General features: G+C 35.1%; 1 protein-coding gene across 1 annotated transcript in view; it reads left to right on the top strand.

Moving 5' to 3' along the window:
* WDSUB1 (WD repeat, sterile alpha motif and U-box domain containing 1) overlaps positions 1 to 11,256 on the top strand; it is a 68,490-nt gene extending 57,234 nt beyond the window's left edge. Inside the window, exon 11 of the mRNA XM_054562427.1 lies at positions 11,087 to 11,256. Coding sequence (XP_054418402.1) covers positions 11,087 to 11,244 — 158 coding nt within the window. The 3' untranslated portion in view covers positions 11,245 to 11,256. The remainder of the gene's footprint in view (positions 1 to 11,086) is intronic.
* The last annotated feature ends 5,148 nt before the right edge of the window (positions 11,257 to 16,404 follow it).

The raw sequence follows: 16,404 nt of genomic DNA, 5'->3' as shown, positions 1-16,404 counted from the left end.
TGTTTAGAACTACTTCATTCTCAACTACACGACAGTATTTCATGGCATGAATGTGCCATAAATTAACTCTTAACTCTGTTGAATAAATTCTTAATAATGAAACATGAGAATAATTAAAACAAAAATTAAAAGATGGCTGTGTCTATCAGTATTATCTTTAAATTTGTCCAATTTTTGCCCATTTAGACCTCCAGATAAGTTTTAGAATAATTTTATTATGCTAGAAAAGAAAATCTTGACATTTTGATTAATTTGGTGGTGGGATGAAGAATAGAAATGGTAACTACTAGTCAGGCATTTCAAATATTTTGGTTTTTATTCCTTTCAGGCCTATTCTAATCATTTAAATATGTTAAACCATTTACATATCTTTTTAGAAAAATCAGCGTTCACACTTATAGTTCATTATTTCAAAATTGTAAAAACCTAATAAACCCTATCTGCCCACTTTGCTTTTTCTGTAAAGTGTTCAGTGCTTTACGTCCTATGTATAGAGAATGCATACCCTAGCTTCTTTATGTAGAGCAAGTACAATGTCAGTTTAATTCTGATTTTTGTTTTTCTTCTTTGATACTTATTTTTCACTGTTCAAGGTGCACAGTGCCTCTTCAATGGAATTTCATGCCTTTTTATCTCTGGAAATCTTTCACTCTTATTTTATATAGCTCATCTCCTTAGACTTTCTCAGACCTTCCTACAAACCATTTATTCTGATTGTCTTACTACTCATTTAACATTTTGAGATTTTTTTTTTTTAAATTTTTGAGATTTTTTTTTTTTAAATTTAAGTAAATGACATCACATTTAAGCATGTAGACTCTGGAGCCAGACTGCTTGGGTTTACACCCAGCTCTGCCATTCCCTATAGGTGCGACTTTGGAAAGTTATTCAGGCTATGCGTCAATTCCTTCATAAAGCTGTTGTGCAGATTAAATGAGTTAATATAGGGTACAGTCTAGTGAGTCACAGTATACTGTTTATTTTATCTTAGAAATACTGACAGGCTGTATCTATTTTCAAAGGTCTGCGGGACCCTGCTCCAGGTCTTTGCTGTCTGTGTGCTTGTCTTCAGTCGAGTATTACCTGTGGAATTCCAGGGTGGGAAGAGGGCGCACAGCTCCAGGGAGGTGCTGGGCTTGCTTTGTCCATTTCCCAGGACCACATGTGGGCAGCAGTGGGCTGACACGCTTTTTTTCTTGAACAGAGATAGTGTAAATTCAGAGTCCAGGCCAGTGAACTGATATTTTTTTCACTTGAACCTTTCACTAGAGTTAAATCTTTTGAACCTAGAAGCTCCAAATCCATGTAAAAAGATGCTTCTTCTAGCATCTTTTTCTATTTCTAAATAATGTAGCAAGAACTTTTAGGGCTTACATAATCTGCCAGAAATGGAAGTCCGAGGAATGAAAGTATCTTATAAATAATAGGTATCCTTATTTTGGTGTTTTACTAGAACCTATTTATCTGAGCATATTAAAATGGTATTTGAAATAAAATTTTGTAAATGAAGCTTACTAAGTATTGTCCTAGATCTGGTACAGATCTTGATTTATAGCAAGAGTCAGATGGTACTGTTCAGATGAAAACTTAAAAAGGTAGTGAAAACAAGCAAACTTAGCTATTAATGAATGTAATATACCTGTACACTATATATATTCTCTTTGGAAGTGCCAGTTTTTCCCCTGGTGATATTTTGATTTCAAATAAACTTACTCTAGTTGTAGTAAACTTCAGGGGTGATTTTTAAAAGAAACCAGGACTATCAACTGTTTTTAGTTATGATGTTTCACTATCATTGCTTTTTCATTTGTATACGAAAGGCTCTGTGTATGTGGGGGTGGGAAAGTGGTCTTTGCTTTGTGTCTCTTCCAGTCCCTCTTGCTGCTCTGGGATGAACTCTGGCACAACTATTTCAAGTTTTCAATATAATGAGCAATATAGATGCACTCAGAATTCCTGTTTTCTCTGTTTTTGAGAATATATTTGCTACCAGTAGAAAACTTATTATTTGAAAGAATCACTGTCTTATAATACCACAGAAAGCTGATGCTAACCTTCAGGGTAAACTGGTGAGTGTGACCAACTTTCCTGCTGTAGGTAACCTGTGCCTTCACAGAGTGAAGGAGCCCAAATTTTATTCACTGCTACCTGACAGCTCACAAGCAGGCAAGGGGAAATCACTCACTTGCATTCCACGGAAGGTAACAGCAAACTGTATGATGATGATGTGCTCTCACAATGTAGACATATTATACCTATTGAAAATGGAGAGAAAATGAGAAATTGAATAAGCTAAGTAGGAGATACTGGAGTAAAGGTAACCAGTAGATAAAAATACAAACCTCCCTAAGCATCAAAACTAATGAAACTAGCTCCTATTAGAGTGAAAGAATTTATATATGCGATTTATAAAAATATTTAAAAAATGATAGCCCTCTTACCAAACATACTGGTAATTTTAATAAATAATTTGACTTAATTCAAGATAAAAGATGAGATTAGCTAACAAAGCTCAACCCAAACTAAAATAAGAATTTAGACAGGTTAGAAGTAAAAGGATAGGCAAAAATGAGACAATTGCAACTAAACTAAGAAAAGTGTTAAATGCTTGTCTGCGAAAGTAGAATGAAGACATCCTCTAAATATACAAAGATGAGGAGGATACTCTAGTACTGAAGACCACAATTCTCAGTGAAGATAACCATTACTAGCTCTGCGTCCCAAACACAGAAACTACAAGTGACATGAGAAAATACAGTAATAGACTTCATCATACCTCCCAGTCCAAAATAGAGCAAAGTAATATCTCAAACTCAATGTTCAAATTAGAAAATACACCTTTTTGAACACACAGGGGACATTCATAACCATATTTAAGCACCAAACTCCACTATCAGAAATCACACAAATAGTCTTAAAGTCATCACAATGGAACATAACTGAAATTAATAAGCCTGGCTCTTTTCACCTGGAAGGTTAAAAACATGCTATTAGATTTATCTAGCCTAGTGGCAAATGAATTAGCCATTATTGAACTCACAATATTTTATAGTGATAGGCCAGTATGATAGTATTCTATAAAACTGAAGTTCATTATTCTCAGATTTTTACAAATAAAAATTGGGTCCACTGAACCCTCACTTAATGTTGATAGCTTCTGGGGCTTTCAGCAAAATGACATAACAAAACCAATTTTACCACAGAGTAATTGATATTAACAAGAATTAAGTTTCTATACCATCTCATCAACATTATAACTAAAGGATGTTAAATAGAATTACATTATTTGAGGGCCTGCTGTATCTTTTCCTACTTAATCTTACAATTCAACAGTAAGACAAATAACCCAATTAAAAATAAGCAAAAGATTTGACTAGACCCTTCTCCACAGAAGACAGACAAATAGCCTATAAGTACTAGAGAAGATGTTCAATATCATTAGGGGAATGAAAATCAAAACCACAGTGAGATACCACTTCATATCTACTAGGATGTCTAAAATAAAAAAGATGGAAAAGAACTTGTGTTGCTAAGAAAGTGCAAAAATATTGCTGGTGAGAAGGTAAAATGGTATAGCTGCTGCTAAATACAGTTTGGCAGTTACCATTTGTTCCAGCAATTGTACTCCTAGTTATATATCCAAGAGAATAGAAAATGTATGTTGCTCTGAAAGATTGTACATGAATGTTCATAGAAGCCATATTGGTAATAGCCAAAAAGTGTGAATAACCCAACGTACCACCACTGGATGAATAGATAAATAAAATGTGGTATATCTATTCACTGGAATATTAGCCACAAAAAGGAATACTTATAGATGGTACATGAATGAACGTTAGAAACATTATTATGCTCAGTGAAAGAAGCCAGACACCAAAACCACATACTGTATGATTCTGTTTATAGGAAATGTCCAGAATAGGCAAATCCACAAAGACACAATAGATTAGTGGCTGCCACTGGTGGGAAGGAGTGACTGCTAATGGGTGCAGGGTTTCTTTATGGAGTGATGAAAATGTCTGGAAATTAGATAGTGGTGATGGTTGCACAACTCTGAATTATACTAAGAACCACTGAGTTGCGTACATAGAATGGTGGATTTTATGGTATGTGAATTACATCTTAAACAAAAGCAAAAGGCAGTAACAGAATACCTGCAGAAAGTATCTACCATCTCTAGGATTCAGAGAACAAAGGGAAGAAGTTGAATATATCAAAGCCTCACATGGCTCTCTCAGAACCAGGCCTCTAAGACGGGGAGCAACACAGCTGGTGCTAGTTCCTGTAAAGGGGAAAGGATAAGACAAATTTGGGCAGTACCGACAAAGAAGCAAGCAAATAAATCTGAAGGGTGTAACCAACTACTCTTGCCAGATGGAGGGCCATGGCCAGGCACAGCAGTGAGACGGGCCTTCACTCTGGTTATATCTCCCTTCAGAGAATCCTATTCCAGGACCTAACAGGGAACCAGCTGGGGAAGCTGAAATGTGGTTTGCAGTATCCTGGCCCCAGTATGCACCTCAGCATCATGTATGGGTCTGGAGCTCTGAGACAATAGCTTACAACTAATCAGCATTTAGCAAATTAAATAAAAGAGGAATAAATAGCTTTCATATGTGTAAAAACAAAGCAATTAAAAGGTATAATGGAGGACTTAATTTACAATAACAAAAGCAAAACCCTAGACATAAATATGCAAAATTTACCACACATAAAACTATTAAAAAAATCCCTGTAACAGATACTTGGAACAAATGTAAAGCATAATATGATGATAGATAGGAAGACTATTTGGTTTCTCCCAGAGATTCAGATCATTTTTAGGTTCCATGGGAAAGAACTCAACAAATAGGTTAAAAACAACAACAAAGAGGAGTGTCACTAGCCCAACCAGATGTAAGAACGTGTTATAAAGCTTCTATAAATAACACAGTGTGCAACTGGCAGATGAATAGACTGATGAAAAGTAATTTTTAAAAATTCAGAAATTGACTCAAGTGCCTTTGGAAATTTAATGAATGATAAAAGTGGCATTTTAAATCAGTGGGAAAATAATTTAAACAAGTGATATTCAGATTACTAAAGAGCCATATAAAAAAGGATAAAACTGGCTTCATTTTCTATACCATATATCTAAATTAATTCCAAATGGATCAGAGATATAAACATAAAAATTAAACTGTACAATGCCCAGAAGAAAATGTAGTAAATTCCTTGATAATCAGAAATAGGGACACTTTGTAGCCTGGACTCAAAATCCAAAAGAAAAAAGTGAAAAATAGATGATGTTAATAGTCCATAGATAAAAGAAATAAATCAAACGTTTAAAGAAGAATTAATACTAATCCTTCTCAAACTCTCTCATAAAACAGAAAAGGAAACTTATCAAAACTCATTTTATATTGCCAGCATTACCCAGATAACAAAACTAGACAAGGACACTACTTGAAAAGAAAACTACAAGCCAATATTCCTGATGAACATAGGTAGAAAAATTCTCAAAATATTAGCAAACTGAATTCAGTGCATTACAAGGATCATACACCATGATCAAACAGGATTTATTCCAGGAATGCAAGGATGGTTCAACACTTATAAATCAATGTGATACCTCACCTTAATAGAATGAAGGATAAAAATCATATAATTACCTCAATAGATGTAGAAAAAGCATTTGACAAATCTCAACATCCATTTATAATTAAAACTCTCAACAAAGTGGATATTAGAGGGAACATACCTCAACATATTAAAGACCATATATGACAAGCCCATGGATAATATCATAATTAGTGGTGAAAAGGAGGGAAGCTTTTCCTTTAAATCAGGAACAAGACAACCATCATGAATAAGAGATCACTCCACTTTTACTCAACATAGTATTGGAAGTCCAAGCCAGAGCTATTAGGTAAGAAAAAAAAAATGGCCCTGGCTAGGTGGCTAAGTTGATTGGAGTGTTATCCCATGCACCAAAAAGGTAACAAGTTCAGTTCCTGGTTAGGGCACATATCTAGGTTGTGGGTTCAATCCCTGGTCAGGGCACTTGCAGGAGACAACTGATCAATGCTCCTCCCTCTCTCCTTTCCTTCTTCTAAAACCAATGAACATATCCTCAGTTGAGGATTTAAAAAAAAAAAAAAAAAAAAAAAGGAAGGAAGGAAGGAAGCAGGAAAGGAACAAAAAAAAGGAAAAGGCATCCAAATTGGAAAAGAAGTAAAACTGTTGGTATTTGTAGATGTCATGACATTATGTATATATAGAAACCCCTAAACACTTAAACAAAAAGCTGTTAGAACTGATCAAAGAATTCAATAATGTTGCAGAAAAGTTACACAAAAATTAGTTGCATTTCTGTATACTAGTTACAAGCTACCAAAAATAATTTTAAGAAAACAATCCCATTTAAATTAATAAAGTACCTAAGAATTAATTTAACCGAGGTGGTGAAAAACCTGTACACTGAAAACTGTAAGACATTTATGAAAATAACTGAAGATACAGATAAATGGAAAGATTTTCTGTGCTCATGGGTAAGAATTTATATTGTTAAAATGTCCATACTGCCCATCAATAAGAATATTGTTAAAATGTCCATGCTGCTCAAAGCAATATATAGACTCAGTGCAATCTCTATCAAAATTCCAATGGTATTTTTCACAGAAGTAGAACAAATAATCCTACAGTTTGGGAACTACAAAAGACCCCAAAGAGCTGAAGTAATCTTGAGAAAGAACAGAGTTGGAGGTTTCACCATTCCATGTCTCAAACTATATTACAAAGCTATAGTAATCAAAACAGTATGGTATTGGCATAAAGACACACAAACCAACAGAACTGAATTGAGAGCCCACAAATAAAACCACACTTAGAAAAACAATCAATTTACAATAAAAGGAACCAGGAATATACAATAGGAAAAGAACAATCTTTTCAGTAAATGGTGCAGGGAAAATAAGACAGCCATGTACAGAAGACTGAAATGGGACCACTATTTTACACCATACACAAAAATCAACTCAAATGGGTTAGGGACTTGAATATAAGACCTGAATGAAACCATAAAACTAGAAAACAAAAGTGTTAAGCTTCTTGACATTGGCCTTGGTGATGACTTTTTGAAGTCAGCAAAGACAAATACGCGAGACAACATAAAACTAAAAAGATGGTGTAGAGCAAAGGAAACCTACAATAAAATGAAAAGGCAACCTACCAAATGGGAGAAAATACAATATTTGCAAGTTATATACAAGGTCTGTCCAGAAAAAGTCCAACCATTGTTAATGTAATGAGAATGGTTTGTGCATCATCAATGTAACCTGGCAACCAAGAGTGGACTGGAATGCACATATATGAACAATGACAACTTCACTGTACTGGTCAGTGGGGGCGGTAGATATCATTCAATGAGCATGTGTACTCTGTGGCTGTTGCATTGAAAATGACTGAGAAAGTAGAGCAATGAGTCTGCATCAAATTTTGCGTTAAACTTGAACATTCTTCCATGGAAACTACTTGGATGATTTAGAAGGCCAGAGCTATGGGCAACTGGTGATTGGCAGCTTCATCACAACAGAGCTCTCTCACTGATGATTACAGATTTGGTGCCCTGTGACTTCTGGCTTTTCCCAAAACTAAAATCACCCTTGAAAGGGAAGAGATTTGAGACTGAGATTCAGGAAAATACAACAGGGCAGCTGATGGCGACTGGGAGAACTGTTTTTTGTACCTTGCATATTCAATAAATGTGTCTATTTTTCATATTACATGGCTGGATACCTTCTGGACAGGCCTTGTATATCTGATAAGGGTTAATGTCCAAAATATTAGGTTGGCTAAAAGTTCATGTTCATTTAGGTTTTTTTCATATTATGGCTCTAGTAGTGCTTAGTTGTCTTTACGTTCATTTGAAACAGTTTAGTTAGATTGTATTGTGACAGCTGCCATATCAGTGTGCATTTAAAAAAATTATCAAAATTGGTGTATGTGCAGCCATTTTAATATTGAAGATGGAATACACATTTTTGGACATATTATGCTTTATTATTTCAAGAGGTAAAAACGCAACTAAAACAAAATTATTTGTGCAATATATGGAGAAGGTGCTGCAATTCATCAAATGTGTCAAAAGTAGTTTGCGAAGTTTCTTGGTACTATTGACATTTTGGCCAAATAATTCTTTGCTGGGGGGGCCAGTCTTATGCATTGGAAGATGTTTGGCAGCACCGCTGGCCTCACCCGCTAGAAGCCAATAGCAGGAGATAACCAACATACTCAGAATATCCAAGTCAATAAAGTTATTGGTGAAACTGAAAAATGTGTCTTTTATAGAAAAAAGATAATGGACTTTTTGGCCAATCCAATATATAAAGAACTCATACCACTCATTAGCAAAACAAAAACAAACCCAAATAATCTGATTAAGAAATGGGCAGAGGATCTGAATAGACATTTTTCCAAAGAAGACATACAGAAGATCAACAGATGCATACAAAGGTACTCAATATCACTAGTCAGGGAAAGGTAAATCTAAACCACAATGAGATATCACCTCACACCTGTCAGAAATGGCTGTTATCAAAAGGAAAAATAGTGTTGGTGAGGCCGTGAAGAAAAGAGAATCCTTGTACACTGTTGGTGGGAATGTAAATGGAAAAATCTCTACGGAAAATAGTATGGGGATTTTCTCAAAAAATTAAAAATAGAATTACCATATGATTCAGCAGCTCTACTTCTGGGTATTTATCTGAAGGAAGAAAACCATTAACTTGAAAAGGTATCTGCACCTTCAACATTCATTGTAGCATTATTCACAATAGCCAAGGCACATAAGCAGCTCAAGTGTCCATCAGTGGATGAATGAATAAAGGTACACACATACAAGCTCTAATGTGTATATATACATTTAAAAAGGTATATATATATGGTATATATAACAATGGTATATATTGGTTATATATACCATATATATATAAATTTATATATATATATATATAAAACCATAGGTGTATATAAAGTTTTTATATACTAAAAGGTATTTATATATAAAACAATTATATATAGAAATATTATTATATATTTAAAACAATGGAACATTATCCCACCATAAAAGGGAAATCCTGACATTTGTTATTGTGGATGGACCTTGAGGGCATTGTGCTCAGTAAAATAGGCCAGGGAAAGATGAATACCGTGTAATCTCACTTATGTGTGGCATTTGAAACAAAACACCACACTCATGGCACAGATTGGCGGCTTCCAGAGGCGGGGATGGGAGTGGGGTGGGTGGGAAGGAAGGGGTGAAGACATTCAGTCCTGGAAACATAATGTACAGCATAGTGACTATAGTTAATAACGCTGTATTGTATATTAAAAACAAGAAAGTTGCTAAGAGAGTAGATTTTAAAAGTTGTCATCACAAGAGAAAGGGAAAAATTTTCAATTGTGTGTGGTGATGGATGATTACTAGGCCTATGTGGTGAAAATGTTGCAATATATATTGAATCATTATGTTGAATAACTAATGTTTTATGTCAGTTCTCTCTCAATTTTAAAAATAAATCATCCTAAATTAAGAGCAACCTAATAGAAAAATGGACAAAAACAGAAATCAGTTCATATAAAAAGGAAAAGCAAATGGTTCTTAAACATATGAAAAATGTTCTATTTCCTCCATAATAAAATAAAATAACTACCTGATATAACATACCATTGTTCATGAGGGACTGGTAAAAATCCATCTGGACACCATATTCTTTTGGTGAGGTTCTGGGGAAAAGGAATTCTCATCAACATTGTTAGTAGTAATTTTTAAAAAATGGTTGAATTTCTGTGGAAGTATTAGCATATTTAACAAAATTATACACATTTACTCCTTGGTGCAGCAATTCTACTTTTAGAATTTACCCCACAATGATAAGACTGTTCATTGCAGCACTATCTGGAAAAGACAAAGATTCCAAACAACCCAGATAACCATCAAATACATCTATATAGTGGAGTACTATGGGGAGAAATAAAAAGCAAGTTATAGTTAAACTGAGCACAGCCAGGTACAAAATAGAATACAGCACGTTAGCTTTTATGAAAGAATGCATATGTACTGTGTGGGTACACATACATTTGCTTATATTTTCAAAAAGAAACAAAAGGATAAACTAAACAAAAATTAACACACATGGTTACGTATAAGGAAACGAAGGAAACATGGGTTGGACAGAGAGAGAATGGACTCCTCTGAATGTACCTTGTTTTATAGTTTTTACTTAGAAACCACTTAAATGTACATAATTAAAATAAATCATGAAAACCAAACCAATCTGTAAAAATTGTGAGGATAAAAAGGGAAGAAGATGGACCAAATTGTATGTCAAGTTGGTAAAGTTATCAAATGGAAGTTTTTCCGAGTGATTGTCAAACACCATTTTGCAGTTAGACAACTCTTGTGGATCTCTTGTTAGTAAGATACTGGCATCGTTAGTCTGAAACAGTTGTACACATTGTAGATTAAAGCAAATAGGTAAATGTGTACATGTACTAAGGAACTAACATTTTCAATTTAAAAGGAAGAGTTACCAGTATAAAAAGGTATAGTGAAGCAAAAACTTCAGTCTTTATATGTGCAAAGGCAAAGAATTTTGCAAGATCATGGCATGGAAACTGTTAGCCAGTGGACCTTATTATCACATCACAGATACCTTTACTGTCAAGTCTTTAGTGGGACAAGTGCTATAATCTCTCGATAACTGCTCCACTGTATCTTCAGTACTGCTCTACTCTGTCTGGCTCTTTTCCTTTCTTCCTTTCCTCTATATCTGAATTTTTTGACACGGTTCTTTTCCAGTGGTAGTGTTCAAAAGGAATCAATAAAATACTGACACTGTTTAAGGTAGTTTGTGCTGTCTTAGTGCATCTTAATGCATTAGGGTACCGTGGCACTGGTATTTGGGCAGTAGTGGTACAAGGCAATACCACTTAAATCACAATAAAGACCTTAGCAATGGAGTTTGTACATCCAACTCATTTTAGTAATCCTAACTTCCTTTTTCTACATTGCAAATAATTTGTGTATGTGTTTGTTTTTTTTTAGATGGCTATTCATATGAAAAAGCAGCAATGGAAAATTGGATAAGCACAAAGAAACGTACAAGTCCCATGACCAATCTTACTCTCCCTTCAGTGCTACTTATACCAAACAGGACTCTGAAAATGGCCATCGATCGATGGCAAGAGACACATAAGAAATAAAACTGTTTATTTTTTATTATTTACATTTTATTAGTGATCTCATTTGAATGATTTAAAGGTAAATACTAATCAGATATTATTAAAAGCAAAATGAAGAAAGGTAATCTTAAATTTAGTTACCTATAAAAACTAGTATCTATTTTCATTCTTTAAAATATATGGACTAAATAACACATCTAACCTCTTTTCTCTTTTTACTGTAAAAGCCTTTTTTTGTACCAGTGAAATCATAACTTTTAGAGAAACAAAGTTTTACTTTGACTTTAAATTGCAGTGCTCACTTTTATTCTTGTTAGATAGAGGTCATATCCCATTACATGCAAACATCAGAATAATATAGAATATGATAGATACTGAAATTCTCGGTAATAGCCATTCATTTGATAACTCTGGAATCCTTCCAAAGAGAATTTGTAGCAAAATAATTGATTTGTTTATGAAGAGAAAATAACTTTCCTATGTTTAATGAGCAATTTTGTTAGATTCTAAATATTCAAGGTGTTAATGATTTTTCTCCATTATTCAAAAGCATTGTACAAGTTAAATGGAATAAATTATCATGACTATATTGAGTTAAATTTGCTAAAATATATAAAGTGGTAAATTATCCCTTTTTTTAGGATATAGAATTCTTGAAGTTTCTACATAATAGCCTAAGCGAGGGTGACTATACATCTTTAAGTATATTTTATTGATTATGCTATTATAGTTGTCCCAGTTTTTTCCCCTTTGCCCCCCTCCACCCAGTGCCCCCTTTCCCTCCAGCAGTCCCCCCTTTGTTCATGTCCATGGGCCGTGCATGTAAGCTCTTTGGCTTTTCCATTTCCTATACTATTCTTAACACTCCTGTCTATTTTGTTCCTACCAATTACGCTTCTCAATCCCTGTACCTTTTCCCCCCATTCTCTCCCGTACCCCTCCCAGATGATAACCCTCCAGATGAAATCCATACCTACGATTCTGTTCCTGTTCTGGTGGTTGCTAAGATTTTTTGTTTTGGGGTTGTTGTTTTTGTTTTTTTTTTAGCTTCAGTTGTTGATAGTTGTGAATTTGTTGCTTTTTTAATGTTCATAGTTTTGATCTTTTTCTTAAATAAGTCCCTTTAACATTTCATGTAATAATGGCTTGGTGGTGATGAACTCCTTTAGCTTTACCTTGTCTGGGAAGCACTTTATCTGCCCTTCCGCTCTGAATGATAGCTTTGCTGGACAGAGTTATCTAGGTTGTAGGTCTCTGCTTTTCAGCACTTTGAATACTTCTTGCTAGTACCTTTTCAGAAATCAGCTGACAGCCTTATGGGAACTCCATTTTAGGTAACTCTCTGCTTTTTTCTTGATGCTTTTAAGTTTCTCTCTTTATCTTAACCTCTGGATGTGTCTTGATATGGTCCTCTTTGGGTCTAACTTGTTTGAGATTCTAGTGCTTCCTGGACTTAATGTCTATTATTTCCTTCACCAAATTAGGTTTTCTTTCATTATTTTTTTGACTAAGTTTTCAGTTTCTTGTTCTTCCTCTTCTGGCATCCCTATGATTTGGATGTTGGCACTTCTGGAGATGTCCCAGAGTCTTCTTATACTTTTAATTCTTGTTTCTTCTTACTATTCTGATTGAATGTTTATTCCTTACATTCCAAATCATTGATTTGAATCCCAGCTTCCTTCCCTTCTCTGTTGGTTCCTTATAGATTTTTTTTTTTTCACCTAGTGTAACCTTCATTTCTTCCTTTATGTTGATGTCATATTCAATGAGATCTTTGAGCATCTGATCACCAGTGTTTTGAACTTTGCATATGATAGGTTGGCTATCTCCATTCTGTTTAGTTCTTTTTGGGGGTTTTGTTCTTTCATTTGGGCCATATTTCTTTGTCTCCTCAATTTGGCTGCCTCCCTGTGCTTCTGTGTATCAGGTAGAGCTGCTTTGATGCCTCATCTTAGTAGCGTAGCCTAATGCAGAAAAGGCACCTATAAATTATGTGGGATGGAGCCTTAGGTAATCACCAGGGTGAGGCACCCTGCTTCATCTCTTTGTGGCTGTGTGTGGGAGTACAGAGGGGACTCAGAGAGGGGACTGTGCCGCTGCTTGGCTTCTGGAAGTTTGCCCAGCGTGTACCCCATTTCCAGTCATTTCACCCACTCCCTGTATGTGACTGGTGCCCTTCCAGCTGTTGTCTTGGTGCAGAATCCTGGGGTACAGGGTGGGGTTCTGTACATTCTAATTCCGTGTGGGCCCTTTGAGTTTCCTGAAAATCTGGCAATTTATTCCACCACCCCAACACCCACTGATTTTTATAGCCAGAAGTTACAGAAATTTATCGTCCAGGCACTGGAGCCCTGGGCAGTGTGGTCTGGTCTGGGGCTGGGATCCCTTCACTCACAAGGTATCCCTCCCAAATTTTTATCCGCCCCATGTGAATGCGGGACCACCCCTGCCCGTTCCTCCACCAAAGCCTCTCCACGCCACACTGTGTCTCCTCACCTCTCCACGTCGTCACCCCGCCTACATGTCTGGATGAATGTGGCTTCTTTAAATCCTTGGTTGTCGGAATTCCAAGTTTAGGAAGTGGTGGTTGTATTGCCTTTATATACCTGCTTACCAGAATGGAAGCCATTAGTGGGAAACCTTGGCAAGCAAGGATCTAGATCTGTGCATTTCCCCGCAAAACCCTTGTTGTAATTGTTCAAAAATTTGGGAACTTTGAAATAAACTTGAAATAAAAGGGGAAAGTAATGTAATATAATTACTTTATATACTTAGTCTTTTCCTAAATTTTATAAACTTAGAGCCAGTAAGCTGTATGTTCACAGAGTGATGAGCCTAGCTACCACAGAAGTCTCCAAATGCCTTTTCTTTATAATTACTGCTTTGTACAATTTCAGTCATCTTCATAATGTATTGCCGAGTTATTTTGTGTTCACAATCTATGATTGTGGAAGACTTTTTTTCCCCCTCAATATTGCACATGTTTTTCACATTCTTTAGAGAACAAAAAAAAGTTGGGAACATATTCTAGAAGGTGTTTGTCTATTGTATTCTTTACAGAAAGTACACTAATTCTAACAGATTTTTTAATTGTTAGAGCCCAACACTGGACCAAATATCTTTTGATAAAATACTACTTATTTTCCAAAGGAGGCTTATCTGGTTTTTACATAGAAATTACTAAAAATCATCAAATTCATTTATAGAGAAAGTCATGTATATAAAAGGTTATTTTTTAAATGTTTGTTAGAGGTGTTTTTCTTTTCTACCTCTATAGTTTCTTGTTAAACTGGCTGAAAACTAACATGCCAATAATTTACCAAAGTACTTACAAATAAACCAAAGACAAACAACTCGCTATCCCTGTAAACACACAAGCAAAGACCTAAATGCTCCAGGTCCAGAGCCACCCATAGGAAGGACACACACAAACCCCCGCCACACTCCCCACGTTCCCTCGGGGCTGCACGGGAGCAGCACCCCTGCCTGCTGCCCGGGCCTCGGCACTGACCTGTAGAGCTTCCCAAGGTACTTTACTTTCTGGAATGATTGAACCAAGTATCTTTACTGAGACTGTATTAAAATTATAATGTAGTATATGTAACAAATTCTACCAGTAGTCATACTAAGCAGCTTCACAGGAAAAGTCATCCAACAAGAATTATCTATTGGCCAATAACACTTTCTCCTTCACACCTAGTTTATTTTTAACCTTTAGTTTATATGTATAACTTTAAAGAGGGACTTAAAATTCTATTCTTAGCCTTGTTAGTAATACTAGCGGTGACCAGATAACAACCTGCAGTAGGATTAGGGAATACTCAGGCTTAAGATTCCCAGTCAGGATTTTATTACAGCACAATACAGTTTAATGTTCCCTCTCATTCATTCTACTCCACTTTGAAACGGAAAAATGTGGGTATAAAGACAAATACACACTTTTTTAACTGAAAAGTAATACAGATGTGCTGAGAACGAACTTTCATCTAATAGTGATCTCTATGTTGCCAAAATATTTGAAAGTTATAGTACTAAAGATACCTTGTTGCCAGTAAAAGCATACACCAAGATTTCTGGAACAGATAAAATTATTGAATGTTCTTCTTTGTGCTTTCTTCCCTTTTCAGGCAAAAAGGCTAATTTTGACCCTTGAATATTTTGGGATTTCTAAAAGTTGTCACCCTTGTTTTAAAATTACTAAATGAAATTAAATACACATTTGATAGTATTACTGTAAAAATAGGCTTTTCACTATTTTCTTTAGGGTAACAAGACTGCCCCCGACTGAGCAAGGCAGGCAGCCGCCATCAGCGGCCATCCGCACCATCAGCACCTTCTTCACTTATCCGCGGTTTCATTTAATGCAAAACAAATTCTATTAATAGTCTTTATTCCATGTGGAAAAGTACAGTAGTTGTGCAAAAACAAAACTACATAACAAAAGAGTTAAGACTCACAAATATTAAAGAAAACAAACAATAAATAAGCCATAGTAGTTATAGCAGAACTCAAGAAAAGCCTATAAAAAAAAAGACAAAGCTGTACAAAACACATCAAGAACAAATGTTGAAGAATAACACCAGAGAATTCTATTCGTACAAAACTATAGTGATGCTCACAGGAACTTCATTACAACTATTCATTTTTAAAACATTCTGTAAATATAGACCTTCCTTCTCCCCAACTCTAGAAAATAAACTTCACATCCCAACATATAAAACAAATACATTCCCTCCTTTCTCAAACTAGCATTTTAACATCCTTCAATAGCACACCATTTTCATATAAAAATACCTTTAAGCCAAGGTTCATTCCTGTACCTTATCTTTACAAATGAATAATACATCAGTTTGGATTTAAGTAGCACCTCAAAGGTGTTCATATAAATGAAATAAAGTGCCGTTACTGGTACACTGTTAACATGCCATAATAATATATTGTTCAGTGCAATAACCAGTATGGATGAAGTTTACAAAGAACATGCAAATATGTAACTTTTTTTTTTAAGATTAACTACTTGAAATAGTTATATTTACAAGTCTGAATACACCTTGGCTATTTAATATGTACAACATGTGACTATAAAGTAGTGATTGTATAATAAAAAAAAAAGCAACCAATGAACCAGACCTTAAGTATCCAAATTAAATACTGTCCTTAAAGGACCCTGGAAGGCTCGTT

The sequence above is a fragment of the Pteronotus mesoamericanus genome, unplaced genomic scaffold, assembly GCF_021234165.1.
Source record: "Pteronotus mesoamericanus isolate MK-2021 breed Mesoamerican mustached bat unplaced genomic scaffold, CSHL_Meso_final scaffold_651, whole genome shotgun sequence".
Lineage (NCBI taxonomy): Eukaryota > Metazoa > Chordata > Mammalia > Chiroptera > Mormoopidae > Pteronotus > Pteronotus mesoamericanus.
This window is presented reverse-complemented; position numbering and strand designations above follow the sequence as displayed.